General features: G+C 42.3%; 1 protein-coding gene across 2 annotated transcripts in view; it reads right to left on the reverse strand.

The window, feature by feature from the left end:
• The window catches only part of SEPTIN7 (septin 7), a 108,269-nt gene that overhangs the window by 51,163 nt on the left and 39,840 nt on the right, over positions 1-17,266 (reverse strand). For both annotated transcript variants that reach the window (XM_075315134.1, XM_075315133.1), the window contains exon 2: positions 2,145-2,251. In XM_075315134.1, coding sequence (XP_075171249.1) covers positions 2,145-2,251 — 107 coding nt within the window. The remainder of the gene's footprint in view (positions 1-2,144; positions 2,252-17,266) is intronic.

Here is a 17,266-nt window from a genome sequence, read left to right on the forward strand (position 1 = left end):
ATGCAATCACACTACTGCATTACTCGCCTGAGGGTTACAGTGCAATCCTCGGACTGGCCGTCTGCTATTCTGACCAGAGAGTGACAGCTATATAAAATGACATGCGGTCACTGAGGTCAGGAGAGCTGACAACCAATATAAGAATTGCCATGTGATCCTCGGGAGAGTAATACAGCAATCTGACCATCAAATCACTGACGCCGGTACAGGGTGGGCGAGATTATCGGCAGGGGAAGGGTGAATATTCATTTTGCATTAACATACATTTGACAAGCCAACGCACGGCTATACATTTTCCAGGGCTTACAGCAACACAACTGGGCAACAAACAGCAATGAAAGAGAATAGCATGGTATGCAAAAAATTACCTGACAGATTCCCATTAGGGGAACAGCTAGACAAGTTTACTCACTTTTCATTTCAACGCGAATCCATGAATCTATTTTGTAAAAGCAAATAACACTCAAAGCTATAGAACTAATTATACAGATTAACCCCTTAACAACCCATGACGTACTGGGTACGTCATGGATCGTGTGTGGGTAATCCCCGCCTCCTGCCGTGGGCAGGTCGCGGCGATCCGCGCACATATCAGCTGTTTTCAACAGCTGACATGTGTGCCTGCTAGTCGCGGGTGGAATCGCTTGCACCAGCGATTATTAACCCCTTACATCTCGCTGCCAAAATCTGGTAGCAAGATCTATATGCACGCCACCATTACAGTGACTTACCCCGCCCCCATCGGAAATCACTTGACATGATCACGTGACTTTCGTTGGTTGCCATGGTAGCACAGGGTCATGTGATGACGCCTGTAGCTAACATGACTCACTTCCTCTTAATGCCGGAATACAGCCGGCATTGAAAGTAAAGCACCAAATCTGCAGTTCTCAGCTCTGTAGCTGTGATCTGGAGATATCGCAGAGCGATCAGATTGCTGATCCATATAGCCCCCTAGGGGGACTAGTAAAATAAAAAAAAAAAAAAAAAGTTAAAAAAAATTAAAAACAAAAAACCCCCTGAAAGTTCAAATCACTCCTTTCACCCCATTGAAAATTAAAGGGTTAAAAAAATTAAAAATATACACATATTTGGTATCGCCGCGTTCAGAAATGCACCCTCTATCAAAATAAAAAAAATCAATCTGATTGGAATTTTTTGGCCCCTACGCTTTTTACCAAACACCAACTTTTTTTTTGGTCGCCGCAAATTTTGCGCAAAATGCAATAACAGGTGATCAAAACGTAGCATCTGCGCAAAAATGGTACCATTAGAAACATCCACTCGAGAAGCAAAAAATAAGCCATCACTGAGCCATAGATAAAGAAAAATGAGAACGCTACGGGTTTTAGAAAATGGCGCAAAACGTACGCCCCTTTTTTTGGACAAGCTTGTGAATTTTTTTTTTTTTCTTTAACCCTTTTATACAAGTAAACCTATTCATGTTCGGTGTCTACAAACTCGCACCGTCCTCAGGCATCACAATGACACATAAGTTTTACTATATAGTGAACACTGAATAAAATATCCCAAAAACTATTGTGCGATCACACTTTTTTTTTTGCAATTTTTCCGCACTTGGAATTTTTTTGCCGTTTTCCAGTACACTATATGGTAAAACTTATGGTTTCATTTAAAAGTACAACTCGTCCCGCAAAAAACAAGCCCTCATATGGCAAGATTGACGGAAAAATAAAAAAAGTTATGGCTTTCGGAAGAAGGGGAGCAACAAAACGGAAAAAGGCAAAATGCCCGGGGGCTGAAGGGGTTAATAAACCACCTCTAAAATTATACCAAGATTGCAACACTTGTCTACTCAGTATTTAAAAAAAATAATGGGGGAAATATATATATTTATGGTCAAGGTATACTTTGAGTGTCACAATATTATTTTATACTCCTTTATCTAAACCAAAATGGCACAAATCAGGGTTAGAAAACCATTTAAAGTACTCTACATCTAATAGGACAAGTGTGCCTTTGAATAATTTAGGAGAGAATCTCGCCAACTACTTATCTCCAGTTTCATTCATGAGAAATACAGAATCATCAATAAACATAGGCTTTTTTTTCTCTGCACTATACTTTATAGAAGCAGATAATGTTACACTTTCAGCGACATGAAACATGATATTATATTGTACCTGAACAGTTTTTTTTATTCTGTGCGATGGACCAGGGTAATCTGGAGCATATAAATCCGTTAAGAAGAGAGAATTAATGAGCGTAGACTTTCCCAAACCAGATTCACCTACAGAAACAAAAATAAAAATAACTTCAGTTAACTTATTTTAGGAATAAAAATTCAAATATATTGTAACTCACATAGATCATACAACTCCAGAAACATATTCATACACATTAACACCAGCTGAAATCTATCAGTAATGAGAAAGCATTCAACTGATGTCCTATAAAAAGGTGTCATTACCAAGGTGTCACACAAGAAAAATCTCATGATTGGTAAAACCAGTGAGCTGCCTTAAGACCTTCACAATCTTACTGTTGCAACACATATTTATGGTATTGGTCGCAGAAAAATTTCTAAACTACTGAAGGCTGCAGTAAGCACTATGAGGCCATAATCCGGACGCGGATACAACATTATTTCAGCATAAACTGGCCACAAACAGGAGCTCTCTCCAAGATTTCAGACAGAGGAGTGAAAGTAATTTTAAGAAGAGTTGCTCAGGATCCAAGGACCACCTGTTGAGAGCTATAGAACACCTGGAATCAGCAGGTGCCATTGTTTCAAAGAAAACAAAAAGTACTGCAATCAACCTCCATGGCATGTATGCACGCTCACCACGCAAGGCTCCACTTTGGAACATAAAGCATGTTGAAGAGTATTTTAAGTTTGCTCCAATAACGTTAAGACAAGCCTGTGAAATACTGGGAGAATATAGTCTGGCCACATGAGACCAAAATTGAACTCTTTGGATGTCATAATACAATCGATGTTTGGAGGTCAAAAGGCACTGCATATCACCCCAGAAACACCATACCAACAGTGAAGTTTGAAGATGGGAACATCAAAGTGTGAGGCTGTTTTTCAGCATACAACACTGGAAATCTTCATATAATTAAATGAAGGAAGAATGAATGAATCAAATATACAAAGACATTCTTGATAAAAATCTGCTGCCATGATGAAACAAGGGTGGACATTTCAGGAAGATGGCAATCCCTAACACACAGCCAAAGAAACTGAATTGGTTTCAGAGAAAGAAAAAAAAGCTGCTGGAATGGTCCAGCCAATCACCTGACCTGAATCCAATAGAAGATGAATGGAAAGAACTAAAGCTCAGAGGTCGTAGAAGGAGCCCACTGAGGCTTTAGGGTTTGTAGAGTTTTGTGTGGAGGAATGGGCCATGCAATGCATGCAGCTAGTCTCTCCCTACTGGAGGCGTCTTGACGAGGTCATCACCAACAAAGGCTTTTGTAGAAAGTATTAAACACATTTCAGTAAGAGAGTTCAATACTTTGTATTTTCTCATTATTACACTTTGACTTCACTAAAATGTAAGGATATCTATGGTTTGATTTCTTTACTTCTGTGGATTTAATGAGTTGTTACACAGATCGTGATAAATTCATGGCAACAGCATCTTTAGAAATATATTTACTAACAAAATTGTTGACTATACAAATACACACTCCTTGGTAAGGCTGGTTTCACACTACGTCTTTTTAACATCCGTTGAAAACGTTATTTTAGCGGAAGTACGGATCCAGTGCAAATGCGTTTTCATTTCAATGCATTTGCAATGGACTCGCGTCCACCTGCGTTCACCTGCGTTTGCGTGCGTTATAGTGCGGATCCGGTGACTTGCAGTTTTTTAACATGTTTCAAAAACGCTACTTGTAGCGTTTTTGAGCTGCGTCAAAATACTGCAAGTCACCGGATCCTGACTAAACAGCACGCGAACGCAGGTGAACGCTGGCGTGCTGATAGACAGGATCCTGCTTTTGTACTGAGCATGCCCAGAAAGTACTGAGCATGCCCAGAACCAGTCTCGCGTGATCTGTCTATCTCTCTACTCCCTCCCTCTCTCTCTATCTCTGTCTTTCCCCCTTCCTCCCCTTCCTCTCTCTCCCCCACCTGAGAGCTGCGGACACTCGTAACCAAGGTAAATATCGGGTAACCACTTCTCTTAGTTACCCGATGTTTACGTGTGCAGGCAGCCCTGCTCCTAGCAGCTGCAGACACTCGTAACCAAGATAAATATCGGGTACCCAAGGCCGATGTTTACCTTGGTTACCAGCGTCTGCAGCTGTCAGAAGCCGGCTCCCAGTCTAGTTCCCCTCACTCCCGATCACATGACTCCAATGCCCGCCCCTAAACATCCAGTGCAGGATCCTGCAAAATAACAGATGCGTTTGCATACGTTATTTGCTGTAAAAGCAGGATCCGTACTTCCGCTAAAATAACGTTTTCAACGGATGTTAAAAAGACGTAGTGTGAAACCAGCCTAACTAATGAAAGAACGACATAAGAACAAAACATCTTTTTAACCAGAACCTGCCAGTAAATTCATTCAAATAAATACATCCAAATAAGGATATGGAGGTCCACAAAATGTAAGTCATTTCACACTTTATATTTTCAAACTGTTGTTGCATTTTCAAGTAATTTGTGTTTTAGTTCATAAGCAAATGAGGTGAGTGATTTGGGCAGGACACCCAGCACCACCTTGTGTAGCCTGACTGATGGCTCTCAGTCTGATTTTCTTGCCTGGCACCTGATATCACTCAGACAGTGAAAAGGCTGCTGCTGGGCAGGGAAACAAACTCAGGAGGCAATGACTTCTTAAGTGCTCTGTAACGTAGGACTGCAGCAACAGATAGAAGATTTAAAGGTGTTGTTGGCTTTACATAACCATATATGCAAATTGAGTGGGTGGGGTTGGATTGAATAACCTGACTCCCTGATTCCCCTTAGGCTATGTGCCCACGTTGCGTTCTGTCCCTGCAGAAATTTCTGCAGCGATTTGAACAGCACACGTGCACTTCAAATCACTGCAGAAACAGTGCGTACTGAAAAGCCGATTCCATGCGCTCTGGATGCAGCCTCTCCCATAGACAGAGCGGGGGCTGCATCCAAAGCGCATGAAAGAAGTGACATGTCACTTCTTAAAACGCAGTGCTTCAACAGCAGCCGAAGCGCTGCGTTCTAATACGCCACGTAGGCATGGATTAGGCACAATCTTCATAGATTGTGCTGGGGACGCAGGACACATGCAGTTACGCTGCGGTGCAGAACGCAGCGCAACTGCATGAAAATACGCTACGTGGGCACATAGCCTTAATGTGTAAACAATGTCGCACTAAAGATTCTGCAAACCGTCTTTCACATTTCCTTCATTTAATATGTATGGGCACCTTAATTCTTCAAACACATACATGAAAAAAAATGGTACATGTGTCAGTGTGTTATCAGCGTTTGGTCCGTGTGTGTGTTTTTTACAGATTGTAAATACAATGCTTCGAATATCCTTTGAAATGCCAAATATGGATGCCCCATACATTCCATTATATGCCTTATATGATTTTTACGGACCCATAGCCAAAAAAAAACAAAAAACCACGGCATCTGAGTTTTGCACGGACACACAGTCCATGTGAGCAGCATCATATATTATAATGGGTGTTGTATCCATGAAAAAGCAGAAATCTGAATGAGGCCTAAGTGGAAGATGGCATATACTAAGTACAACGTCCTTTCATAAAGTAATCAGACGTCCAGCTAATGTTTTAAAGTTAAGGAAACACTCGGCATGTTGCTCTACCGAACCGCACGTAGCAGAACTTAGCCAATTAAGTAGGAATTGTTATGGCAATTAAGGCAATATAAAGATACTTCAGAGCGCTCTGCATACTGGATGATCCAATATCAGTGGCGTTTAGCCTGTCAACAGAACGCTTATAGGCCGTGCCAAACAAGATCTCCTCTAGCAGAAGAAAAATCCTAAACACACTATTCAGAAGCCAAAAGTTCCTTCATTAAACAGCTACAAGACAGGTCATTGGCAGCTAGCTCAGAAAAGACATCCTTGATCTATGGGTTTTTTTTCTCCTAAGAAACTATTCAGCTACATCCGCTATTTAGGATGCTGAATAACACACTTCAGAGCCAATGTTGGGGGCTGCTTGTACTTCGTTGCTAAGGTGGGGACAAAGACAGAATGCCAAGCATAAGGAAATAAGTCTCAGACTAAATAGAGCAAAGTGCTAGAATCCACGCTGGAAAAAGACTGTGCTCCATTAAAGAAAACACATCACTGGGCCAAAAATGACAAATTGTGTTTTTTTTTAATTTTTCTTGAATGCACAATTGCAGTTTGTTGGTTTTTTTCTAAATTCTGTCATACGGGTTCAGAGATATGGACTTTTTTGCGCCAATATGGCGTGTTTTTAGGCGGCTCTGCATTATTATCCTGCGAGCACCATAAAAATGGCTCTGAATAAAAAGATCCATATCTCTGGAACTGTATGGCACATTAAAAACAAATAAAAAGAAAATACATACTAGCCAATACAATAGTAGGGAATAAAATAAGAGCAAAAACTGGCCACTTGTGACCTTAAAAGAGAAAATAGGGAAAAGAGGGAAATAGGGCAAAGCTGAAAGCTCACAAAAGGTACAAATACAACAAGACTTTTAAAGGATCCATCAGCAGGATTTTAGTGATGAGGCAGTGGTAGTAGTATATTATTTCCTTGGAAATCGATACAACAGGTATCAATGTAGAATTGCACATGCTAATTAGACCGCTAGTCCGACAATACTAGGACAACTCAATGTGCAGTATGACGAGGCATTCACCCATGAAATTGAAACTGAGAAAAAGAGAAACCAATTCTCGTAATATTGGTGTAAGGAGACGGTGCTGATGTAAGAGTGATGGATTCAAGATTAAACTTACACAAGATTCATAATGTTATAAAAATAACGATGGTCTGAGCATCAGTACATGAGAGCCAAAATCAGGACTAGAACAAGAAAAATATGGAAGAGGCGCAAATCTTTCCATTTCACATACGGCCTTTGCATTTGGCTTACAACTATGGGTACTGGCCACAGTGTACGTGATCAGTGAGCCACTAGATCAAGTACTCAAAATGCGCATCACATATGGATGCATCCCTCATGTGAGTCCTCTGCATAGACTAATCAATTTTGGGAATAGAAAAAAAAATAACCAACTTAGCACTCGTTGAATATTTGAAATAAACGACTATTTTACTTGTCCATGTGAATAGCTTCATAAAGTTACGTTAGCTCATGGTATCTATTCAACAAATATGCAGAGGGTCGATCATTTTATATAATGCCAATTAAGACTGAATTTTAAGTCTAGTTTTCAGCTGGATAACAGGCGAGAGCTTGGCCGAACAGAAATACATAATGAGAACATAACGTGGAAGTTAAAACACAGGGTCGTCACAAAGGCTTTTGTAAGTGAGGACGACCTGAGATGTTTTAATTCATCTTACTTCCAAGAAGCCATTAGATCTGCTCAGCCGCCCAGAAGATGAAGGCGATGAATGAGAAAAACAGATTTGCATATTTGGTACAAGCTACTTGCATTCATGCTAACGGAATAGGAAATACAAAAATGGGCAATTTAATGAACCCATAGAATAGCAAAGAAGACCAAAATGTACTTTTGTGCAAAACTGGGTTTCCCCAGAGTCCACTGAATAGAGAAGAAGGGTGTACGTGCCACTCTCACCTAACAGTTCTAGCAGCCCAGTGGCAGAGTGGTTAGCGCTGTTGTCTTACAGAGCTGGGCTCTAATCCATCCAAGAGCAACTTCACTCCACGCTGATAAGGTCTCCTAGTCTTTGTGTGGATTATGTTTCACACACTAAGGTGTACGGATTTGCTCACAATTCCAAAATCAGAGAATTAGCGATGAAATGGATGGAGGAAAAGTGTTAATCCGTGCTGCCAGAAGATGATCAATGACGATCAATGAAGATTAAAACATCTGATTTTATTTACGCGTTTCAGAGCCGTATAACTCCTTCAAGAACAAAATCAATAATGTACATCACCTAGGTAGTATACATTATAGATTTTGTTCCTGAAGGAGGAGTTCTAAAGCTCCGAAACGCGTAGAATAAAATCAGATGTTTTAATCTTAATTGATCTCTGGTGATCATCTTCTGGAAGCGCGGATTAACCCTTTTCTTCCAGCCACGTCATCGTGATCTTTATGGGTTCAGCAGCAGCCATCCTTATAACGTGGTTTTAGTGGTTGTGTCTAACACAACCACACCAGGTTAGTGCCCCTTTTTAACTCCTTTTGGTACCAACGGATAAGACACCATTTGCGCTCCCCCTTCTAGGTCATCAGTTTTTATAACGTACCGTATTTTTCATTTTATAAGACACACCCCGAATTATAAGACACACCCCACATTTAGAGAAAAATTAAAAAAAGGGGGGGGGGGGCAGTCTCTTAATTTGGTGGTGTCTTATCGGGAGGCGGCAGCGGTGGTGGAGCGGGGGCCACAGGAGGCAGAGGTGGCCGTGGATCAAGGAAATGCAGCAGGTGTCCCACATGTTTGGTGACGCTGCGAGGAAAACATCCAGGAATTTAGCTCACTGAGGGGTAAGAATGGTGGAGAATGAGGACAGCAGACAGGAGCAATGCTGCGGGCTGTGCGCTGCTCTGTGCTGTGGGCGATGTGCAGTGTGCTGCAGGCGGTGAGGTAGGAGACATCCTAAAGACGTCAGTGGTGCGTGCTTCAAAGAAATGGCGCCTGGAGTCTGCATGTGTGCACACTGAGTTATCGGCTCACTGACAAGCCGAGATCTCATCTGCGCACACACCACCTACGGCCGCCATTTTCCTTAAGTCTGCTGCTGGGACATCAATGGGCCAGAGGCAGCGCGTGCACAGATGAGATCTTCAGCCAAGAGCTAAATCTGCGCACGCGCCGACTCCAGGCATTATTATTTAAAGACCGCACCACTGAAGTCTTCACAGGATTTTCAGTCTCACCTCCCCCAGCAGCACAGAGCAGCGCACAGCCCGCGCCACAGAGCAGCGCACAGCCCGCGCCACAGAGCAGCGCACAGCCCGCGCCACAGAGCAGCGCACAGCCCGCGCCACAGAGCAGCGCACAGCCCGCGCCACAGAGCAGCGCACAGCCCGCGCCACAGAGCAGCGCACAGCCCGCGCCACAGAGCAGCGCACAGCCCGCGCCACAGAGCAGCGCACAGCCCGCAGCATCGCTCCTGCCTCCTGTCACTAACCTTCCCCTGGTAAGCTACATTCGGATTCTAAGACGCACCCCTCATTTTCCTTTCAAATTTGTTGGGAGGAAAAGTGCGTCTAAAAATCCGAAAATTACAGTACTTATAATCAGAGAATGCTGTGGATATACCAGGAGAAAGCTGGCACTGGAACAAGATGTCTAAAAGAAAGACAATTGTTCCAAATACAGAGAAAGCGTAGTGCTCCATACTGAAGTATTCAAATCGAGTAGTAGGAACACTGAGCTGGCGCACATAGGGATGCAAATACAGCGGGGCGAGCACACTGCACAACAAGAAAGTTTGTGCCCTGAAAATTACTTATGCAAAACATTTTCCCTGCCTGCGAGAACGCTGGCTTCGTTTCCTACGACCAAAGGTATGCTGTGGTTATACCTCCTCTGCAAAATGTACAGGCGGCACCATGGAGGAAAGTATGCCACAATGAACACATTAACAGTGCTTGAAGGTTTCCAAGGGGGATGAAACCATTCTATTCTGGCTTCTGGGCAAATATTTACATACTCCTGTTCAGAGTGGAAAGTGAGAAAAGTGGATAGGTTACAGGGTGAATATGCTCGCCTGAAAGGATTTTGGTTTTAGTAATAATAAATATGCATCAATTCTTGTGAAGAAGGGTTCATCTCTGCCAACTGCTTATCCCTGACAGAAACATGATCAGGCATGTTGAAATTCAACATGGCCGATGCTTTTTTTTTTCTCCTCTTGATATCGGCCATGATGTGTGTGGACAAGGCGGCATCTGGCCCACTGACAAACTTAGCAGGTTTGGTTAAATTCTATCTAATCTACAGTAAATGGGTACCCACCACAATAGGAATGTCTAAACATCATGTTCATGTACTTTCTGCTCTGATGGCTCAGGCATTCATCACAAATGTCTTCATTGCCCCAAGCAAGGTTAAACTGTTGAGGAGAGCCATAAAATGAAATACTTAATTAACCTCTGGACATAGAGCATTGTGGGAAATATGTCGATTTGTCTTACATAATTCAGGTTTCAGATCATATGCATGACACAGATATAAAGGTGGCTGCCATTGCCTGTTTCTCCACACCTTGCCTGGAATGCAAGGAATGTCCAGATGAAAGAAGATACCATATAAGGGAAGACCCCTGGTCAAGCTGGAAATCACAGACCAAACCATCAGCATGGATGCACCAGATGACGTCCCTCCCATCGTCATGGTTTCGTCCACTGGAGTCAGACCTGCCCATCAACAGCAACACGGATCTCCCCATTGGCTAGCCCATGAACTGTCCCACTAAATATGCATATCTGAACTTGTGTACGCCCCTGGCCTATATCAAGAGGACGCACGAGTCTCTCTGTCTGTTTGGTGCCATTTTCTACTGTGACCAAGAAGAGATTACACATCCGACTGTGTCTGGTGTGGATTCTTTTATGCATGCACTTGGCCCATATCAATTCGGCCAGGCAGTAGGCAACTAGTGATCTCTGGTTATGAGTTCACCTTAACATTATTGGCTCCCAACGTGGCGCCAATAGACGGAGACACCTGAAATCCTGATGAACCGGCAACTGGAATGGCATGACGTGCTGGACACCCCAGGAAACTGATCACTTCCGAACGAGAGTACGGTAGGTCTGCTGATTTTTCATAATCTGTAGTCTTCCCGTGGTCTCGGTGGGGTGTGTGGCACTGATTGCCTGACTGTGTCCGGTTTGTTGGGGTATCTGTTGACGGGCAGACGGGTCTCACGGCTATTGGCCATATTAATCTCGGAAGAACCGTCACATATTCAGTTGCCTGCTGCCTGTTGTGTATTTGTGAAGAGAGCATGTGGGTTTGTGAGTTCTGTTAGTTGTCGCCTGTGATATGGTTTGTGGTTCTAGTGGAAACTTAAGTAGTTAATACGGTTTGGTACAAGACCTAGAGATATAGGGCAGGTTTTAATTGGTCAGGTTAGGCACGTGTTTTTCACGGGCTCTCAAATTTGTTGATATGGTAAAGGATATTGTCTGTGGTATAGTATACGGTTGTCGCCTGTGGTACAGTTTATGGCTCTGTAAGGAAATACGTGGGACTGCTGGTACGTGGTAATCTTGGGGCCTAGCGCAGTGTAGCGTGGAATGGCTGGTACGGATACCATTGGGGCATAGCGTTTAAGTTGCGCATTGTGGCTGGTACGTGGTAGTCTTGGGGCCTAACGCTGGACGTGAAATGGCTGGTACGGATACCATTGGGGCTTAGCGCAAGCTTGGGTGATATAATTGGTATGAGGTGTCTTGGGGTCTAGAAAAAGCGCTGGACGTGAATCGGCTGGTACGGGCACCTTGTAGCCAGGGGTGACACCATTGGTGTCTTTATGAATTATGGACCATGTAGAAACTGGGCAGGGACACCGTGACGAGGCGCCTGCTGCAGACTTTACAAAACTTTACTTAGTGTTCAAGTTGTGTGTCAGTTGTGAGTCATCTCCTCCTGTGTTTGTTTGTTGGTTTTGTTGGTGTTGTTTATCTTGAGAGAAAGATGGAAAAATTGGTGAAGCGGTGTCTAGTTGTGTCGGAAAGATCCGGATGAGTGGACTGTGTTGAGATGTGGGGACTCTAGGCCGCAATCCTGTGATAAACCATGTGCTAGTCATGGAGGCAGACATTTTAGGTAAGATTTTAAAATGGTGGATGAAGCACATGGCTGAATGGAGTAGTACATACTTAGACAGAAAAATTAGTGTTTTTAACTGTAGTTGGACCAGGACTGTGGATATGTAAATCTGTGTGTATATGTATAGAGTATGGAATATAGGCAGGAAGGATAATTGGTTAAACTTGTAAGTTTAGCAGAAGTAAAATCAGTTTCTCCCTTCCCCCTCTCATGTGGTTCAACCGCCCTTATACAAAGAAGCCATGTGCTATTCTGGCAGTGGCCATTTTGTTAGTAAATCTGTATGGAGCCCTCCAGTGCAGCTGACAAAACTGCTCTCACTGAATAACATGAAGTGTTAGTAAATGTTTATAGCACTAAAAGATGGAATATTGTATGATTGGGTGGTTGTGGAAGACACTTAATATAGATCCAGGGTGCAGGTTGGATTGAGTCAGGACAGTCACAAGGAGCAATATCTTATTAAATTAATAAGCAATAAAAGAATAAGAAAAACCTTAAAATAAACGTACCTTTGCGGCAGATGTCATGATAAATAATACATATTCCAATTACGAATATGGCGAATAATCCTGAGAGTTGAATGTTTTAAAAAAAAAAAAAAAAAAAAAAAAAAATCCAACAGAAGGAGAGAGATATCACTCGTGTCCAGGCAAAATGAACTGTGCTTTTGGGGGAAGTAGCAATTTTTAGAAAAAAAAAAAAAACAAAACCTGTGGGGCAGGTTTTTCATCTCACCTTCGATCTATTGTGAGTCAGCTAAGAAGAAAAAAAAAAAAAAACCCAACAGGCCAAACATGGGGGGTTTATCCTGCATTTAATTCATTGCAAATTATATTGGAAAAAGGTTATTGACAGTAGTTTTTTATTTTACTAATTTTATCCCAAAGAAATAAAAGTTAACTGTGGACATGTTTAGATTCATTGATAGCTTTTCAAGCATAGAGGTCTGTTGGATAATCTCCTCAATGATTCAAAAATGAACGCCCCTACATCCAATATCCAGAGGTTGTGCTACGTTATTATAGTTAATAATAATAATAATATAATAATAATTTATTAATATATTTATTAATAATTACAATAATTTGTTTTAAGGAATGTGGATTATTTATGGAATTCTGTGTTTTATATTTAATGTATTGAATAATCTGCTTTCTTTGCAGTGCAGATTTCTGTGGTTTAAGCAAAGGTTATAAAAACCATTGAAAGGGTTTTCCATTATTAAGTTACAGATAAAAACAATATTTCTGCTGTTCCCGATTAGGTACAATCTATACAATGTGACTTTTATACCTAAATGTAGAGCTCCGGGGCCACACACTTTTTGAATCTAATTATGTTTTGGATAATAGATTCAAAAAGGGGGGGAAAGATGATGTGGAAAGTCACACATATTATTTAAGGTTTTAATTTGTTCATCGATTGGGTTTTTCTATTAAGTTGTCTTTATATTTTTATCTGTAAGGAGGATACAGCAGACACACATATATCTCATGATTGCTCTGATGTAACAAGAATTGTCAGGTTTTGAACATGTCTCAGATGAGGCCATTGCTAATGCAGATTTTGAGTTTTTCCGTAGATGGATCCAGATACCAAGATGCTGGTTGATTCTGCACTGGATATGCTGAGGTTACGCAACATGAGGTATTAAAAATCAAACCACTCCTCTCTCATCGAAATAGGAGAATGAGATGAAGATTTGCGATCACTGTGGTTCGTAGAGCGGAAAGGGGTAAGATAGTCAAAATGTGGAGTGTGACGTCATAAATCTATAAAGACCGTAGAGAGTGTATATGAGCCCAGGTGGAGGCGCTCTCCTGTTATCAAAAGAGCCGGTGACTGATGGAGCAGGCAACAAAGAAGCAGTGAATGGGCCTAGAGTTGAGAGTCCTTATACAAAGCAGACCAGTACCTCGGTGGCTCCTGTCACGTCCTCCGTGACATTGGTCACTCCTTGTGTTCTTAAATCCTTACAGGAACAAGCGATTCAGCAAGGAACGGAGTGTGAGACGCAGGGAGCCAGTGACTGAGGAAGGTCTGTGGATAAAGGGCGGTAAGCTTTCTCTGCCATGAGCGCTCTACTCAATAATGGCCCAGGTAACCCATGTGACAAAGGTGTTGGGATGGACAAGATCTGGGCGGCACCACTGCTCAGTACCCAGGTGGCCAGACACATCCAGTCTTGTAAGACGTGTGCCTATTAAGGTAGAAAAAACTGTAAAGACCTCGTAGCAACACCCCCCTCATCCGCTCTACTGCTCCGGTGATTGCAGATTAGTCATATACATCTACCATGAGTAGGTTTATATGAGTTTTGTGCGTGTTGAGTGAATTTCTTTTCAGGTCTGCTCTGAAACATATCCAGTGTGGAAAGCGTTACTGCTGAAAAACTCATAGTGCTGGTGGTATGTAAAGATGGAGTTCCTAAAAAGCGGTAAAAGTACATATTCTATAGCAGAGGTCACTATAGAGGTCAGTACCTGGGGATGCCCCTGATGAACCCGTCTGCCGTTGTGAAGAGAGGGGAGAAACGCGTTGCGCTTCTTTCATGCTAAGTGTCTGACAAATATGTGTTTATTTTATTAGCCTGAGTGTGAATTGTACAGGGAGAGTCTGTGATTGGACGAGATCTCCTCATGACTCTACCTGGCCTTATTATTATTATATTGATACAGTGGGTACATGTTATACATGTGAGATATTTAATTTCTTTTAGGGTTTGGTTCTTGAATTTGCTGTATCATATTGATTTAAGCTACAAACAGCTATGTAAATACAGAGTGTGAATATTTAATCTTTGGGAATGAATTGGATATATATAACTGCATATTGACGCCTCTTTATCCCCGGTATCTCACGGTTTCTATATTTCCCTCACTGACATTAGCAACACGTATTAGCTTAGCAGTGTAGGGATAGGGAGGGTGAGCCGTCGGTGAGCGGGGGCGCCAATTCGCCTTATAGGGTGCCGACCTCCGCTGCGAGGTAGGGAGAGTTTTAGGGCTATTGCCCCAATCCCTGCCCCCTCCTTTATTGGAATATCTTATTGTGTCTATAGTCACATGGGTGTATGTTGTTTGGAATTTTAATGATTATAACAAACATTTAACGATCCACAAGATAATGGTGGATGCTGCAAATCATGTAACAAATGTTCGTTTTCCTTAATAATTCAATCTTTATATAAGGTATTTTTGGTTTAGTACCTAGAACGTGATTATATTTCTCACACATACTGCAGATACAGTGTGATATCCTGACCAGTGATGTATGAGCCGTATACAACTGCCTATATAGTGTGTTAAACATGTGTATCCTCCAATTCCAGATCCTAAATCAGTGTCAGGAGCACGTGGTCTCCAGCCCGGAGACTGGGTGATCCTAAAAAGACAAGTCAGAATGATCCCTGAGTCAGAATCAGGTGGACCGATCCAGCTTATCCCAACCACAGCAACTTCCATGAAGCTTGAGGGAAAACCCATCTGGAGACAGCAGCCGCTGTAAAGAGTCCATCGTACCAGCAGAATGAGGGTCACAACACACATAGTGCTGGATTATCTCATATAGAACTTTATGGAGAATTTCTAGATTGGGGATGATACATGGGAAATAACCATAAGGGAACAATGGGTACAGGAATATTGCACAAATAAGGGCTCATGGTGGGAAAGACATTATCTGACCTGAACCGATCAATTATTTTAAGGGTTTAAGTGACTTAAGGATAACATACACTTATAGGTAACTGGTATTGTTTTATTTGTTGGTATTTGAAGCCGTAAAAGTGCTACTCTGTGTTACTGAAGGTAATCGGATCCATGTGTAAGGGAAATCTTGTTAAAGGCCTCCTGGTGGTAGATTATAGACCAGAGACAAGAAGAGATCCATTAGTGTTGTGATACAATCAGGTATATTCGGGTAGAAAAGTCTCGAAGACGCGGACAGCACTCGGATATTGACTGAGAATCAGCCTTTCAGAAACAGTAACGCTAAAAGCTGCAGCATAACAGTAAGAAGCTTATTCTTACAATTGCCTTACTCTTTCTAATCGATTAATCTCGAAATCTGAGTGAGCTCGTCAGCATTAAATAGTCTGTTCTAGTTACCTGTGCCTCTGTGAACTGTGTGTGCGGGATGTGATCAACTCTCTGATCAGCAGTCTGTACCAGCGGGGGCAAAAGCTTAGTATTGCTTGTATAGTGGATAGCAAAACGAAAAAAAGGTTGCAGTTAAAGCATTAGAGCTGATGTGTTAGAGGACCATGGTAGGGTCAGAAGGTTAATAAAGTATTTAGGGGGGACTGTTGAGGAGAGCCATAAAATGAAATACTTAATTAACCTCTGGACATAGAGCATTGTGGGAAATATGTCGATTTGTCTTACATAATTCAGGTTTCAGATCATATGCATGACACAGATATAAAGGTGGCTGCCATTGCCTGTTTCTCCACACCTTGCCTGGAATGCAAGGAATGTCCAGATGAAAGAAGATACCATATAAGGGAAGACCCCTGGTCAAGCTGGAAATCACAGACCAAACCATCAGCATGGATGCACCAGATGACGTCCCTCCCATCGTCATGGTTTCGTCCACTGGAGTCAGACCTGCCCATCAACAGCAACACGGATCTCCCCATTGGCTAGCCCATGAACTGTCCCACTAAATATGCATATCTGAACTTGTGTACGCCCCTGGCCTATATCAAGAGGACGCACGAGTCTCTCTGTCTGTTTGGTGCCATTTTCTACTGTGACCAAGAAGAGATTACACATCCGACTGTGTCTGGTGTGGATTCTTTTATGCATGCACTTGGCCCATATCAATTCGGCCAGGCAGTAGGCAACTAGTGATCTCTGGTTATGAGTTCACCTTAACAAAACAACTGATAGTACAGAAAAGGGAGCAGAGGAGCACCCGTCTGTATCTTCATGTGACCAAGCAGAAGGACCTCTTTCTCTAGTGAGCATGTCTTGTGGTTTGTAAAGAATCTGAAGCATGCTGGTGCTGTACTCAGCTGTGTCTGCAGCCAATCCAGATCATGGAAGAGTTCAGAGGAAGTTTTAGTAGTAGCTGCAGACCTCTACACTTCACCCATATTAAGAGTAATTTGTATTCAGCAGCAGACATTTCTAAGGTTACTCTGTAGAAGGATTTACATACTGAAGATCGTTCTGATAGGACTTGAAAGAAGATAGTGCTTAAGAAAGCAATTGCTTACTTTGGCTGGGCTTACACATTTAGGAGCTCGGCATTAGACACCATGTTGGGAGGAATTTGGTGGTACCAAACCCATGATGCCCAACCCATTCCCAGTACAGGGCCCAGGGAGTAAAGCAGTGTC

This window comes from Anomaloglossus baeobatrachus, chromosome 6, assembly GCF_048569485.1.
Source record: "Anomaloglossus baeobatrachus isolate aAnoBae1 chromosome 6, aAnoBae1.hap1, whole genome shotgun sequence".
Lineage (NCBI taxonomy): Eukaryota > Metazoa > Chordata > Amphibia > Anura > Aromobatidae > Anomaloglossus > Anomaloglossus baeobatrachus.